This window comes from Dermacentor silvarum, chromosome 4, assembly GCF_013339745.2.
Source record: "Dermacentor silvarum isolate Dsil-2018 chromosome 4, BIME_Dsil_1.4, whole genome shotgun sequence".
NCBI classification, from domain to species: Eukaryota; Metazoa; Arthropoda; class Arachnida; order Ixodida; family Ixodidae; genus Dermacentor; species Dermacentor silvarum.
The window spans coordinates 24,817,620-24,834,494 of NC_051157.2; the positions used below are offsets into that span (position 1 = coordinate 24,817,620).

At 46.0% G+C, this 16,875-nt stretch overlaps 1 protein-coding gene across 1 annotated transcript; it reads left to right on the plus strand.

The window, feature by feature from the left end:
* Window positions 1–6: 6 nt before the first annotated feature.
* LOC119448366 (uncharacterized) lies at window positions 7–15,944 on the plus strand. The gene is made up of 22 exons (XM_049665337.1): window positions 7–395; window positions 1,468–1,624; window positions 2,396–2,814; window positions 3,530–3,743; window positions 4,345–4,554; window positions 4,694–4,747; window positions 4,806–4,928; window positions 4,997–5,157; window positions 5,221–5,418; window positions 5,754–6,000; window positions 6,103–6,910; window positions 7,137–7,261; window positions 7,338–7,475; window positions 7,762–8,023; window positions 8,095–8,266; window positions 8,327–8,537; window positions 8,603–8,802; window positions 10,940–11,066; window positions 12,760–12,989; window positions 14,037–14,275; window positions 14,380–14,582; window positions 15,077–15,944. The coding sequence occupies exons 2-22, from the start codon at window positions 1,501–1,503 to the stop codon at window positions 15,208–15,210; spliced, it is 4,599 nt and encodes a 1,532-aa protein (XP_049521294.1). The 5' UTR covers window positions 7–395; window positions 1,468–1,500; the 3' UTR covers window positions 15,211–15,944.
* The last annotated feature ends 931 nt before the right edge of the window (window positions 15,945–16,875 follow it).

Genomic DNA, 16,875 nt, shown 5'->3' on the forward strand with positions numbered 1-16,875 from the left:
CAAATCAGACGGAAGTTAAGCGATTTCCACTCATAGTGCCAGCACGCACTTAACAATTCCAACGCTATAACTTGTCTCTTTGCATGAATTCGTATTGTTGCTGACTAAGCTCGGCACGCATTCTCCTTCCCGACCCAGCCGTATCGAACCCTTCGACTGAAGGTCCAGGCGCGTACAAGGTCGACTTCTACCACGACAACCAGATCCAGCGCTGGTACGACGACAGCCTGCGCTGGTGCCTGGAGTCCTCGCAGCTGGCCACCGAGGAGTCTGCTCACAAACTTGTTTCCCAGTTGGACCAAGTGTACTACGTTGATAGGCACGAGACCATACGCATTCCGGGGGAAGTAGTTTTCCAGGACCTGCACGTCCAGGATGCCATACGAGCTCAGCAGGCAAGTCTCACGCCACCATAATGTGTTACATCCTTCGAAAAACTAGTGAGCGAACTGATGCATTCTTTTTAAAGACGATAGTCTTTCTTGGGCTATCTAAACGCGAATAACTTAGTCTGTCTGTCACTCGATTCAACCGCCCGGCCAAATCCAAGCTATTAGCACTGGGGCACGGGTCATACACATCAACATTATACAGCGCAAAGGAAATCTCGGGCCTATTTGAGGCAAAATATGTACATAACCATGATCCGCAGTGTTCATTTAATTAACAATACACATTTGACTGGTTTTTACGTTAGTAAATTAAAAATAAACGTGTTGGAAATGGTGTCGAAGAGACGCTACACATTAAACACAAGCTGACTGAAGTCGCATCTCTGCAGCCGGCTTTAAGCCAACAGTAATAAAAGGTCCCAACAGATGGCGCGAGAGCAGGGTGAACGCGGGAAATTTGAATCGAATTCAGCAAAACCTCCATTGCATCCATCATGGGAGGAGTGAGAAGGGAGGGGAAGAGCGTGAGGGGTGGGAGAAGAGAGGGTGTTGGGTATCGGGGGCGGCAGAAGACTGTCGTCTTTCAACGTCATTTGCAGCGAAGCAAGCAGATATGCGGCCGATTTTTCTTTCATTTTCTGCCCTTACCCCATCCCTCTGTGCCGAGTAGCCAACCGGGCACTTAATCTGGTTAGCCTCTACCTTTCACTTGTTTTCTTATCTACATGCTTCATCTCGCAAGCTTAGGCGTTCCATCTCTGACTAAATTGCACCGTTATACCTACTCACTGTCGAAAAGTCAAGCTCGACTTCATTTGATCGGGCTGTATAATACCAAGTCCACAATGCTCTCGCTGCAGTGTTTTTTTTTTTAAGTGCTTTTTACTGTGCATATTCCTTTGGTGAAATTACTTGGGCTCTTAAAGCAGTGTTTCAGAGCTTTGGCACGTAGTCACACCAACAATCATCCGCCCCCTTCCTTGTTTTAGTTTGTCTGAGACCTCCAATGCAGCCTTTCCGCTTCTGCGCCGTTCCGTGAAATTAGAAGTTTTGTTTTCTTCCTTTTCATTTTTAGTTTGAAGAACTAGCGTCTGGGGAGCGATACAGCATGAATGATCTAGAGGAACTTGAGAAACTCCAAACGGAGCTGAACGCAATGAAGGACACCCTACGCGGCATGCTGACTGAACTCAACGATGCTGTGAAGCTGACCGGAGACCAAACGCTTATCGGTATGCTGGATGTTCTTAAATCTTGATGATCATTTTCTCTTGTCTTGAATTATATTGTACTGATCTCTGCGTGTGTAATGCAACGCCCTCTCAGGCTTTTAGAGGACGAAAATAAGATTCACAGGTAAAAGGTGTGGTGGAGGGAGGAAGACGTAGAAAGCATTCGCACCTGCCTCACCCCGGCAGATCTTTCCGGTAGCTCCCCCCCCCCCCCCCCTTTTTTTTTTTTTTTGTACTGAAGGGGTTCTTCGGCTTGCATTTCTGTCGACCGCTATCTCGATTTTCCCCTTTGCATAAAGGTCGCAAATAAGTCATTGCGAAGTGCGTATTCTCGTCATTTGTCTCGCCTTGCCAATAGTTTGAAGCCTAGCTATCGCTCCAGAAGGTGCAAGACGCGAAGCGGCGGTTCGGCCTGGGTTTTCATTTATTTGTCGACACATTGAGGTCGTGGCTTTTGCTTCTAGATTACGTAGCCACGTTTTGCAGCACTGTTAAGCGCGCACAGTTTGATAGAAATGTTCTGCGCCCTTTGTGACAACTTTACACGCCCTCTTACGCGCGACCACCGCGCTCGCGATTGAGGTGCACCTTTATGTACATTAGGAATTTGTAAGCGCTTTCAGCCGTGTACCTATTTAATTTAGGGATGTTCACTGCATTCTCCAATGCGAAACGATCACTTCAATGCGAAACGATGAAAAGCGTCTTGCTGTGACGAATTCAGTCATTGATATGATGCCATTGTGTGAACTGTCTTTCCGTGTTGCACAGGGGACTATCATTTTGATCACCTCACACTGGACTGCCCGGCGCACGGCTGCCAACTGGGTCAGCTCGAGACCCTTTACCTGAACAAGGAGGAAGTCTCCAACCTTCCCAGCCGCCTGTTCTTCACCAACGTGCCTCAGTTCCCCAACGTTCCCATGTCGTTCGAGAGCCTCAGTGTGCAGAGCTTGCAGGCCGACGGGCTCGTCAACGGACTAAATGTCTCTACTATCGTTACCGTCTCTGGGAATCATGCTCTCAATGGTAACATCCGCTTCGCGAATCCGGTTCATGCCCTCAACGACGTCCTCACTGCTGGCCTTAGTGGCGTCGTCTTCTCGCCTCATCATCTCCTTCTCACAGAAGGCGATCAAGTTCAGAGTGCAGAACTCACGATGACAGACGCCACTGCTCATGTCCTGCACGTGAGCTACCCTTCTATCCTTATCGCACTGAAGACGAAATAACTTCACGTTTAACCAATGAGCACGTGAATGCGGAAAAGGGTTGGCCGAAGTGTAGCTTTTTCGCAGGCTCACTAGTGGCCTGCTACTGCAAGAGGGGAACTTTGGCACTTCGATTAAGCATAATCGTTATTTAGTTTAGGCTAAAATCTACATCACCTTCGATAGCGGCTATTAGCCGCATCTACTGCACATTTTAAAGCGAACAGCAGCTGGTAGTGCTAACACAGCCAATGACATCGGCTTATTTCGATGGTTCAATGGAATAATTTTGTCCAAAGAACATTGCCATCAGACCACAATGTCGAAGACCGTGCGGAAATACTGAAATATCGCAAGCACCTTGCTTCTGAAGATTTGTTCGTGTAACATCTCCGACTTCGCTATTTAAATCCTTTGTACGGGAGAGAAGCAACCTTTGAGCACCACTCAAGGCAGACAATCACCTCTTTACACTCTGAATAGTCCTACTTGGAAAAAATTACTTAACACTTCATAACTGCGTCATTATCCGAATTTTATTTGCTGATAAGCCTATCTTACGCATCTCCCATCTAGGTCCTGTTCGTACAGGCATTCTTACTAAACTTTTCCCCTCATCACTTTCGAGCGACAAAACGTACCTGTGTACAGTAGCTCGAAAGCTCGCACCAAACTGACATTTTTTCCCCCTTAGGTTACTGGATCTTGCAATGGTATTAGCATCGACAAATTCTACCAGAATGCATTGACTCGTCATGGAAACCACGTAATAACTGGTCGCAAGATTGTGCGCGACCTCGCTGCGGAGGGTATGCTCCAGATCAGTGACTCGGGACTCTTCAACAACGTTAACCTGCACGATCTCTGGCGCTCAGTCATGTGGGTCCACGGACACCAAGTCGTCACAGGTAACCATTCCAGAAGGAATGACTCTTCAAGTTGTGCTGATTACTTCGCAATTCGTAACTGATGAGACTTGTGCGTCCGCTAGCTTTGTCACATGTTTCGTTTAATAGCTGTTATCCTTGTCTTTGCTTCATTGACCGATTCATTCTCAAACTTGTGCTAGCCTCTGTACCATGAAATTACAACGAATACGCTTTGTTCGAGTGTTTATAGAGCGCTCCTGGTAAAGCAGAAGTGAAATAGTCCAGCTAGAATGCAGCTTATATTGATGTATAATATGCGAAGGCGAATAGAATGCTGTCATTCTTACCATGCTTTGACTGGCTGTCTGAAGAACCAATGGCATTAATGTGGAGTTCACATGCGCTGTGTACAACTCAGGGTAGCAAGGGGATAAGCAAGCTTCCTCGCTGGTGACGATGCTTTGCCATTTATGCAGGGATGACTACAGGAATGGGCGGGCTATTTGTAGAACCATGCTACTGCTGTTGTTCAATTTTGAAATTCGTGGACCATTATAGCTTTTCGATTCTCTGTAACCGATATGAGCACCAACCAGGTCATGGAGCACATAACTAGCATTGCTTGCATTTTCCACTTCAGCTGCCCACGAATATATGAACATCCAGTTTAGCGACGTCAGCGTGCGCGGTACTGTCAATGGCCTCCAGATACCAGGACCTGACGTTGTGTTGGTCAACCAGAACGTCACAATTACGGCTGAAAAAGTGTTCCTTGCCGACTGTTCAGCACGGGAGCTCCACGTGAACGTCGCTCTCAATGGAATTCGGCACATTCCGGATCCGGCCTCTGGTGCGTACAAAAACTCTGCATTGTGAACTAGGGAACAGCGCGAAAGACGAGGACGCAGAAGAGGCACACACAATCACATGTAGCGCATACTATGCACAAAACTCTGCTCATATTCCACATGACTAACTCTTCTTTACAGACTGGAAGGGTCAGCTTGACATGCTGGTGAAAACGCCAATACAGCGTATCACAGGTAAACAAAGTTCAATACTCTGTTCTGCCACTTTTCAAACGTGCATGCACATTTACAGGACGAAAAACGTTTACCAGTTTACATTTGGACGGACACAGCACCGTTGGACGATATGTCGATGGTGTGGACTTGTCACAGTTGGCGGAATTCCTGCGTAGGCGGCGCACCACCGTTATGAACGGTAAAAAAAAAATTGTGTATAAGCTTTTATGCATTTCTCACGCCTTCTGCTTCTCTCTTCCATCTTAGGGACGTGGACATTCAAGGGCAAGGTTGTTTTCGAAGATAAAGTAACCGTTACGGGATTAGTCAATGATCGCAAATTGGACGACTTGTATCGCTACGCCCTCCGCATTGACGCGCCTGTTTTTCCAAACTTCAAGAAAGTTGTCTTCGCAAACAACGTGCAGGTACGTCGCAAACAAGCTTAGTGAATCTTCGTTTTGAAACTTGCTCTGTTGCTTGCTGTACAGGTACGCAATCTCACTTGCTCAGACATCAATGGACTTCATATACCGTCGTCATTCGTTCTGCGGCGTGGACCAAAAGTAATGCACGGTGAAAAAGTGTTCGCCAAACTCAGACTCGCTGGGGAAGTCGTCGTTAAAGGACTCGTCAACGGCGTCAACCTCGGTGTTTGGAAAGATTCGCTTCTGACCCGCGGTAACCAGGTATGATAATTTTATTTCGCTTAACGCCGCTTCACCAGGTTGATGTAAATCTGTTTTCATGCACGGCGTGCTTGTTCTAGGCACAACGTAGTGTTCCAGTCATTGCAGGAACAGTCGTACTAGAATGTTAAACATCACGCAAATGAAGCGTAAACCAGTATACAGTATGGTGGGAACTTGTCCGCGCTGACAGCCAACGGGTCTTAGGATGAGTGAATGAAGTTTTATTCTCGTGACAATACATGGTAATGGATGGTCGTATTTGTCGACTGAACTAAAACGATATACACGTTCAATATTAGTAACATTTATTACTATTCACGTTTTCATTGTAGGCTGTTCGTGCTCCTAAATTCTTCATGAGGAACCTACACGTAAAGAACCTCGTCGTCGAAGAGACCATAAACGGTGTGACCATTGCGGATTTCTGTCGCCTCGACGAAAACTGCTTAATCACTGCTCCTAAGGACTTTGAGACACTCACCGTAGACGGTGGCTTGACGGCCAACAATTTCATCGTGAGAAACAGAATCAATGGTGTTCGTGCAGCGGAACTTCTTCAGGACTCCATGCTTTACTCTGGTGAGTACTCCGCTTATGCGCACAGCACTTTTGCGTGCTTTCATCGTTTCTAATATTGATATCGCGGCCTGTCGCCGCTGCTTACTTTCGTTATTTTAACAGCTCACCAAGTTGTCTCTGGGCGCAAGATCTTCGCCGGCAACTTAACGGTTCCACGCCACGCTAACGTGCGCACAAGCAACTTTTCGGGAGTCTCGCTCGGCGAACTTTACCTTGACGCTGTCCAGCTGAGAGGAAACCAAGTCATCACAGGAGAGAAGGTATTCTCCACCACCATAACGGCACCAAGGTTTGAATTCGAAACTCTTCTGGATGGCGTCTCACAAGAGGACATAAGCAATTGGATGCTTCAAGGAGTAGATCAAGTGATCAGTGGTGACATGGTGTTCGAAAACAGCCTGGAAGCTCTCGGACCACTCATAGTCCGTGGCACTATAAACGAAGTTAATATACAAGAACTCTTTAGCAAAACTGCTTTCAAAAACGAGTCAACGACGTTTGCAGGCCCTGTTAGGTTCGAGTTCCTCGGTTCGATGGCTGATGTGCATGTGAGTGGTACTGTCCAGGGCATTGATATATCTGAAGAAGTTGTCGACGCCACAAAGAACGTAACGTTGTCCGGGAGAAAGTTCATGAAGAAGGGATTCAATGTTGACGGAAACATGTGGGTCAGCGGACTAGTGGATTCGGTCAAAGTGGAGGAGCTCTGCAAAAAAGCCCTGACTGCCTCCGGTAATCAATTCGTTGCCCCGACGACCGTCCTAGGTGATGTTACCTTCCACAGGGGCGTGAAGGTTGACGGGCTCGTCGATGGTGTGGATCTGCGAGAGCTGCATTCATCTTGCGCCAAGACAAATGTTCCCGCGACGCTGCGAGGAAGCAAAAGGTTCAGGAACATCGTAATCGAAGGGGGTGAGTATATTTATTGCATAATGGGAGTTGAACATCGCCGATGTTGGTACACGCGCCACTTTCGCGCCGCCGGAATTAATTTGCATGTGCATCGGGTAAAGCCTGAAGTGCTGTAGACGCTAATGCACATAAATTTACGTGTCGCAAGAGTTCCTTAATTGTACTTATTTCAATTCAACCCGTACAGCTGCAATATCAGCTTGCTTATTTTCTTTTTTTTTTCAGCCTGTGACACTCAGGGGTACATTGAACGGCTTCAACTTTGACTATCTAAAGGATCATTACATGAGCGTTTCCAGAGACCAGATTGTCGAAACCAAGCTGAAAATGCACGCTGCGCATATCCATGGTATGTCAGTACACAAATACCGTTGCGCTTGGCTACGGTTCGCCTTAGGCTTATTCGGTTCGCTTTCACATTTCAGGTTCACTGCATTGCGCCAGCGTCGAGACTCCACTGGTGAACGGGCTCAGTTTGCCTTTATTCGTGAGCTCTGCGTTGCGGACAGTGGGTGATCAGACCCTCTCCGTGCCCTGCAAGTTCCACAACGCTGTGTTCAGCGGTAAGCAGGTTGAATAGCTGCTAGCGTTATTGCTGTTAGTGCCTTGCATAGTGCACTCCTTTATTTACTTAACTGCTCCCTCAACCACATAATACCATAGTATTTTAAGCGTATATCGTTGAGCATCCGAGCCCCGCTCGGACAATTCCTGTCCTTCTAAATCTGCGAGTAGCAGCACCTGATATCTTGCTTTTCTGCTTAGTTTTGTGTCCTTCGTAAGTTCGAGATTAAAGGACATAGGATAAGGCTTCGTAAGGAGACTGACACGCAATTCTATATTCGGCAGGGGACGTGACTGTTAACGGAAATGTCAATGGACTGCAACTTCCACTAGACGTGTTCACTAAAGTCCGCACCAACGTGGTTTCCGGGACATTGACAGTGACCGGAAACGCAACCATTGCTGGCACCCTGACCATGCCGGAGTCTGCGCGCTTGCAGGGCGTCGACGTGGCCGCTTGGGCAAAGATCGCTGTATTCAACGACGGCCGCGAATACAGAATTAGCGGTGCCAAAGCGCTCCGAAATGTACACACCGGCAACGCAAAGTACGGCCCTTTAATTTTCTTTTTTTTTTTCTGTTGTAAACCGAGGTTTAACTGTATACCTTGAATTGTAGCGTCCAGGGCACCGTGGACGGGATCAAGGTATCATCCAGTGAACTGCTGACGACATCGAAGGAACAAGTTATAACTGGGAAGAAAACTGTACTAGGCAATGCAGCTGTTCACGATCTACGCGTCACGGGCTACCTGAACGGTGTCAACATTCACGAATTTGTTCATCAGGCCGTAAGTGCTCTGCGCGTGGCGCTAGTAAACACCACCTAACTTCTCGCCTCTAATTTGCAGATGCTGAAGAGCAGGAACAACACGGTCACCGCACCTAAACGGTTCACAAGTGGATTAAGTATTGCCACACTCCACACGACGGGTCACATCGGAAACGTCAGCTTACGAGAGCTGAAGCAAAGCATCAGATCCGTCGGCGAACTGGAAGCGCTCACCCGTCAGCTCGGACAACATACAAACCGAATTAAGGAACTAGGCGCCGCATTCCAAGGTATATTTTACTGTGGCGCATAAATGAAAACTTTGTTAAGCTAATTCTACTTCTCTCGTCCCCAGAACAAGCGGTCCTTCTCGCCTACTACGAGCAGATATTTGCCTTCACTGTGGGTCCATCCTATTCTGCTCTCTATGCACCTCTGCGAGACTCTTCCGAGATATTCGTTATTAGTTCGCCGGCTTTTCGTCACCAGCCCTGCGGAATTCTGAAAACCTTCAAACTCCAGGTGCCGTACACGAGAGCACTCCCTGTGCAAGAGGCAAGTGCAAACTAGTAAAGATTTTTCATTTTCCATTCAGTGTCATCTTTGTCGCTGTTCATCAACAAATACTTACAAGGCGCTCTAAAGAGGCAATATGATTTTACTTCCTTAAAATAATTTACTTGTGCTGCATAAACTTAATCTTTTCACAACGCTCAGCATTGGAGGAATTTTCGAACTTCGTACTTTTATCTGTGCTCGCGGTCCCACGTCTCGTCAAATTTGCTGACAAAGTAGGCTGAAAAGAGCTTCAACGCGTACCTACGTGTCTGCAATGATAGTCGGCACATACTATAGCTTCTCTTAAACATTCCTTTCGGAGTGATTGGTTCAAGTATCAGGCGTAAATGTGGCCGTCGGCTAGTGATTGCGATTACTGGTCGCACAAACGGCTCGAACATTCGAGTGGCTTGGCAGTTCCTCCGTAAAGCCTTGAGTACTACACATGCATCGGTGAACGTTCTTTAAAAGCGGATGCAGATGAAGGATCGTGATTGTTCGTGAGGAGCATGGAAATGCTCATTTTATTTATTTGTTGTACAATACAACGAATTGCTCGTGGGCCAGGACAGAAGTAGGTGATTAACCTCCTGACGAGGTCCTGCTCGCGCTGGACGCAATAGTATTCATATTACAAAGTGAACTTTTTTACAAATATGAAGAGTAGTTCTGTCACACAAAAATGTCAAAATGCGCGATTTTCTGCACACATTCAGTAAATATTGCCACACATTGTCTAGAAAGTTATAACAAAATATGCAGTCGCAATAAGTTGTAAATGTATCAGACGGCAGTCCAGACTTTTGGTCGTGATCAAATTGGACAATATATCATTCTGAATTTTTCTAAATTAATAAGTAAGCGAACATGGAATTTGAAAATTTGAGCAGTTGCACTTGTTTGTGTCAATTCATTTACATCAGTGCTCATTACAAATTAATAACTTGAGTCTATTGCTTGTTTCCATAATTTGTTCGTGCTATTTCTACACTTATGTGCGTTTTACGCAAATTATGACCAGTGTTCCTGCTTAGGAACTGACGAGAAAAGCCGCTGCATTCTCTCGATATACTTCACAATATATGTACATTGACAATTTAATCTTATAAGGCAGAAATGTCGAATTTTATGCTTTGACATGAAGGCCGACTTATCAACGTGATCTCCGGAGTTGAGTAGTTTTATTCTCCATTCCCCGACAACAACACACAATAACCAAAATGAGAATGGATGGTAGAAAAATAAAATTTCTTCAGCCTAGTTGGTCAGGAATAACTTGTACGTTAAGCTTGCCAAGGGAATTTGCGACCTTTATTCTGACGTTGTTTACGTGTCACGACCAGCTTAGCGTAGACTGAAAAGATACGTCTAAAAAGGAATAATAATCAACGAAGTCAAGTAATGAGTCACCGTAATGAAGTTTGACTATGTAATCTATTGTTTTATTCTTGGGTGAGAACAGTCTTTTTCCTCATTTCTTTTTAGTTCGTTAGACGAGACCCATAAATTAAGTTCGCACACCCAGTTGTTTGATGTCGCTTCGAGCTCCTCCAAGTTAACCCCGAAGAACTAACACCGTGTTAAACCCGCGTTAACTAAACCCAGGCCCTAACCTTCCACAGCGACGTCCACCTGGTCACTTTGTGGCAAGAATAAAACTCCATTTAGTATAGTCACTAGCTGCTACAATGGGAAAGGGCTCCCAGAAACTAGGAATGTTTTATCGCTCCCTCTTCACACAAAGGCCATTTCGTTTTCGTTTTTATTCTCCTCCATAAAAAAGTTACCCTTTAAAGTCTTCCTTAATATCGGGTAACGCCGCTCTTATCTGTGCTAATGCTGGTAACTAACCTTGTTACGAGCTCAATGCAGCAGTTTACTTCGCTCGCTTAGGTGAGCTTCGGTTACAAAGTGCAGCACCTGGGAGAGCTGCCCTAATCGTGTGGTAAATGGTTAAATAAATAACGGTCACCATGTGCTTTTTATTTCTCGCCGACTATTTAAGGTCTCCTGCATTCATGTGCGTCGTCTTCGTGGAATCAATGGCGAACGCTGAAATGTTTGCACGTTTCCCCCTCGGCTTCTTATAGTGAAAAAATAAAATGATTAGGGATGTCTTTTTGTTGATGCGCAGGATACTCCAGTTGCCCAAGGCTCTTCACTTCACCTCTTATCCACTCAAGCAGCAGATTACATCATTGTCGTCAATGCAAACGCTGACCCCTTGTGCTCAAAGGAAGTGCCTATTCTAGGTGTTCATGGTAAGACCTATCAAACTACTGTGTGCTCCTCTCCGCCCGATAACCCTTGCAGCATCTGTTGCAGCAACGGGCTCATTACAGTCGAATGTCTCATCAATAAGTAAATCACCCGCCACCTCCACTCCTTGCATCTTCGTACTAAAATACCTGGTTTTAATAACACGTTTTAGCAGTTAAACGCTCATCCTTGAGAAACATGAGAACTTCACTAATCTTTCCCTAGCGGCGCACCCGACATCAGGCCTGCAACGTTCATAACACCTGCAACGTGGTGTCTCCGACACCCTCACGTGCGCCTCTCAATTCCTGGGATCATCAAGAAGTCAGATCTGTAACCACTAGCCTTCAAGCAAATGTAATTCGCTTAATCGATATCTACTTAGACTACGTTAACAAGGGTTGTCCTACCAGTTCCAACCGCTCTATCGGAGCGGATTATCCCATCGACCACCGTCTTTGACTCCTTTTACAGTTGTATCGCATATTACATCTACAACAGCAGCACTTGCCCCTCTTCATGGTGTCATCACTTACGTGCTTGAACATCCGCCAAATCGGGGGTGGGGGGTGCAAACTAATGTTCTGTAGTTTGCACTACGACACGCTTTTCACGAGCATCTAGCGTTTAACGTGAATGAATGCAGCGATGGAATTCAGCGGGTATCACCAACTCCCGCTTGCATATTCACTCGACCCTTACTTGATACTTCTGCCACCAGGACTATCTCGTGGCGAGGCAACTTTATCGTGTCGCATGTGGTTGGGCATCGCATTTACGAACGCCTATTCGTTTCTCATCTCAATGAACGACAGTGCCACATGCAAATCTTGATGGTGCGACTAAACTAGAGCACTTTTTGTGTCACTGTCCTTCTTTCGGCATTGGAGATTTTTTTACGTGCTAGTCTCTGCCATTTAACAATATCCTGAGACCTTCGTCAGTACTTTCAAGGGAAAGGGGCCACAAATGCTTTATTGCAATTCTTGCAGCTTTATTGCGCTTCAAAAGCTTTCTTGCCCTTCACGACTGCCTGTGACTGTCCGTGAACGTAGTTCAGCGGGTGTGTGCGCATGAACTTTCAACATAAAGTGTAGGGCAGCCAAAAGAGCGCGATCTTGATCGACCTCCCCAAATTTTCTTGCTACAATCTTGCCTATCTACCAGTTTTGTTCTTCATCGGTATTTTTTGTCCACAAACCACGCGTAATGGTTTCAAGTCTCTACCGTACGAGTCTGTGCCATGTCTACTGCATGGTGCAGAGGTATAGCAGCCGTTTAAGTTCGCCCAAAATGCTTAGAATGAAGCGTGTAGTCTCTAACGCCTGTTTCATAAGGTTAGCTATACCATCTGGCTTTCTTTCTGCGTCCAGTTACGTTCCCGGGGCTTCGAGGCGGCGACGCAGTACCGAATACTAGCCTGCTTTAAGAATGCGACCATACACACATCCACCAAAATTTGTGCTGTATCAGTATCCGGTCCGTGTACACGACTACATTAATGCGGGGCCTCACACCCGCATACGCCATGGTCGCAATGTGCTACTTTTTTCAGACAGCATGTGCTTTGTGCTTTCACGGGCAGAGTAACACTGCATGCAATGCTGGTGATAAATTCAGAAATGTTTTCTAACGTCGTTACACCTATTAATCAGCTTAATGCTTTTTTTTTTCACTCATCCTAATATTTTTCAGGTGTGGGCTACAGCTCTGTAGAGATCTTCAGGTGGAATCCTGGGACCAAATCTCTCAATCTGTACCAAGTTTTCAGAATGAACGCCCTGAGGAGCGTATCCCCATTCAACTACGAAGCACTGGGGTGTCTAGCAGTATCCGCTGCCGGATACTTGAAGATTGCCTGTGTACATGACACGTCTAAAGGATTCGTCGTTCACCAGAACTTGCCTATGCATTACAGCCACGAGGTAAAGGGGCAATTCTACTCTATTTGCAGATTGTTACTGCCCAGTTCTCGCACAACGTAACACCTGAAAAAGGCAGTAGCACATTTTTAGTTGCAACCCTATTCTCGGAATCAAGCGCGCTTTCTGTTCTGCGCGTTTTCTTGTGCGCAAGCAAATAGCGCAAGCTCTTTGAATAACATGATTTTAGAGAGATAGCAGGCGTCTCGTTGTTAGAGCTATTTTGATGCTGCAGCTTTTCTTGGAGTTCTGGTGTGACGCAGAGTTGCTATAGTTTGTCGGGTGCATACCATCTTGTCGAATTGCTCTCGAAGGAAATCGGCCTGTAAAACCTGCTTGTATCCCCAAATTTTGAAGTTCCTTAATGCAAGTGCAGCATAACCTGTGCAGATATCTCGAAAGGCCAATGGCCACATTTTACATCACTTCCACCTTTACCATTTCATGCTCGTTTATCTTACGACAGGTCTCCCGTCTTGTAGTAAAATTGGGTAGCGATTCTGCATATTACTATTATAGTCTAATAAAAAATCGTGCTGAAGACTAAAAGCTTGTCACAAAACGACTTTGTGTTCTGTCTTTAGTTGTGGCCGCTTATCGCCCTATTCTGTCCTGTTGTGCTTAGTAGCAGCAGGAACATAGCCCCGTAGAGAAATTGATCTACTAGCGCGGTCGTTTTCACTCTGACGTAATCTTCCCTCTAACTTCGAGGCAGCGTAATCCCGCATCTAAAAAATCGGTATGAAATTTGAGATACCCTGTTCCAGAAAATCTCCGCTGTCGCCCGACCTCCTGGATATGTGCCGGCATGGAGGCCATAATATATTAATTGGCGCGGAATGCCATACCGCACATCCAGTTATTGACATATAAAGGGAAGGTTGGAGCCTTTATTGCCGCCGGCTACTCCTCTTCGAAGCGCAAGCGAAACTAAAACCCCCAAAATACACTGAAGGCAGTCAAATCACACATTTAACTACAATGGCATGCACGCCTACAATGGCATGTGCGCGTGGAAGGGACGTAGTGAGAAAAAGAATGTCCACGCAGGTATCAGCCCATCTCTGCCCCAAAGACGGCTCTGTGTTGATAGCCGTATCGGCCAAGCAGCCCGGCCAGTTCGACCGCGTCTTCTCGTACCGTTGGTCCCGGCGTGGTCTCCAGAAAATGGCCAGCATCGCTGCAGTCTCCGTCGGCTCTGTGGCTGTTCTTGGACATCCTGACGCTTGCCTCGTGGTGGTCGGTCAGCGAAGTGTGGCCGGCGCGGACACGCCTACGTCGGTGTACAGGTACCTATAGTGTTGTTCGCAAACAAGAGTCGCGCGCTTCAATCCCAAAGTGAACGTAAACGCGTTTGGATATCGCTACCACCTGGTTTTCTTTCTGCGTCCAGCTACGTTCCCGGGCGCCACCAGGAGATGCTGGAAGTGCAGAAGTTGTTCGCAGGCGATGTGCAATCCATCAGCTGGTTGCCATCGCCTGACGGCCGTACGAGCCTAATGTTCGTGCGCTCTAGCGGAGCGGGAAAGAATCTCAAGGTCTACGCCTTCAAAGGAGCTTCCGGTTTTCTCGAGCAAGAATCTCTTCACGTGGATGGTACGGTGCCGTTTAATGGCGTAATTGTCTTGTTGACGTTGTTCTGCCTCACTATGTTCACGAACACATTTACTCGCCAGATATCCCACAACCACTGAATGAATTCGTATTTCCTGTAACGGTATACACCTTTCGTCAAAAGTATTGGCTACGTCGCCTGCGACCGCCAGGTTGTTTCCAGGCTGTTTAATGTAGTTTTTGTGATCTGCCCTAAGTTACGACGCCCTGGGGAATGAAAATATCTTGGTACTCCCCATCCAGAGGTCCCGAGTTTCAGGATCACCATGGGAACCGCATCACACAGCCGAACTAAGTATATGGCGAAGGTGTAGAGTAGCCCGCATACTTGACAACAACGGTAAATTTTCGTTAGCATGCTGACCAATTCTTGTATTAGTGAGCCTTGAAGTCTGTCTGCATTCAGGGCATCTCCTTGCGTTGCACCCAAACAGCCTTCTTCTTTGTCCCCCCCCCCCCTTTTTTTTTTTTTTCAGAATCCTTCCGGGAGGTGCGAACTTTCCGAAGGCCCGATGGCCTGCATTTCGTCACGTTGTCCAACAGCCGCGACGAACCTTCGGCAGTTATCTTGGCCTCCAAGGTCAAGGGAACGCCCTACAGCCATCTTTAGACAGGCGCTTGTTTAGCGTTTTTTCTTAACATATTTTACAAATTGTTACGTCTGACCCATCTACACTTGTTATCTGGTTCATAGAACTGTAACTATGACATAATACAATAAACTTTTACATGTTTTTACAAAGACTGTTGATTGTCCGAGTGTTGTCTTCACGCATCTTGCCACGTGTATCACTCGACAGACGGAAAATATTCCTATGACAGTTGCTCGCTCGTGCGATATTACTTGCACGATTTCGGCAACTAGCACGATGCTGCGCTTCTCACTACCATTAAAGGAGATGCAAAATGCTGACGCGCGTTGCGCACAAAGTACAATAAATCATCACATTGACTATAGTTGCATTGAGACAATTGTGACACGCATTACATGACAAAATTCTGCTTTGAAAGGTATCGATCTGCGAAAGATTCCGGTGGCACTGCTTGCAGTAGCTAAAATTCCAGCCCACTTCTTTAACAAAAAAATAGTTTTTTTTTTGAATCCTGCTCCCAAACATGTCATCCCTACTACACCATATAAAAGCGTTCATGCATTCTGTCGAATGAAAGGCCTGTCGATATGCTTCGGCGTCTCGCTGATAAGAGCGTTTCTGGACAAAATGTGCACTAGTTCATTACGGGAGCTCTGCTCTTGCATTATATGAAAACTACCGGAATTATTTTAGCCCTTTCCCTTGGCCGAGTTTTAGACAAAATCCGATTTAAGGAGATAGGCGCATCCGAGATCCGTTTTAGTTGATACAGCTAATTGGATAAGACATGCACAATGTAGTCTTTACTCTGATTTGCGAATATTTGTTTCTCTATATTATTTGGTTATTTCTGTGCTTTCTGGAAGTTTGAAAAGTAGGGTGTGGTGTGCTAGGCTCGGGCTTCGTACCAGGCCTAGGAGAGTGTTATAAAATAGCTATATTGCTCCTTATAAACAAACAATAGCAAGTAAGCGTAAAAATTTTTAGCTTCGTTATTTACAAATTTTTGCTCAACTATATCTATTGAGAAAATTGATGTTTGATTTCCTAAAATACGACCAAAATTGCTGCAAAAAAACATAAATCCTCGATACTTGCATTTTACACATCTTTGCGCAACTCAATATTGCCCAATATTCATTCACAATAAGTACGAGAATTTGTGTGCACAAGTAGTAAAAGCAGCCTAGAAATTAAAGAGAAAACGAACACTGAAAGTTTTTAAACATGCTTATTACGATTGACGATGTTCAGTTTACATGGATTTGGGCCGAAATGCAGACTAGTATTTCTAAATCAAACATAAGCATCCAACCTGTCCTGTTGCGGACGCGGCACCCTCAAGCCCTTTCGAGCTTCCTCCTCCAGCCAGGCTTTCTTCGCTGCTTATTTAGAATTTGTTGATTTTTCTCTGGTCTCTCTGTTGGAAGGACACCCAACCCCTGTAGAACTTCCTCAAAGCCTTTGTTGAACCATTGAACCACGGTGTGGCTATAGAAGCGGCCACCTTCACGGCAATTCATGAAGCAAACCATATTTTGGGGTATAGCGAGCATATCTTGCTGTTGAGAGGCTCAGCCACGGTTTGGGGTTTTACCTGAATACAGCGAAGCAGCTTTTCGCTCCTGAGCCTCTCATATGTAGGAAGCATGGCATTCACATGATCACTGATGAAAAGTGAA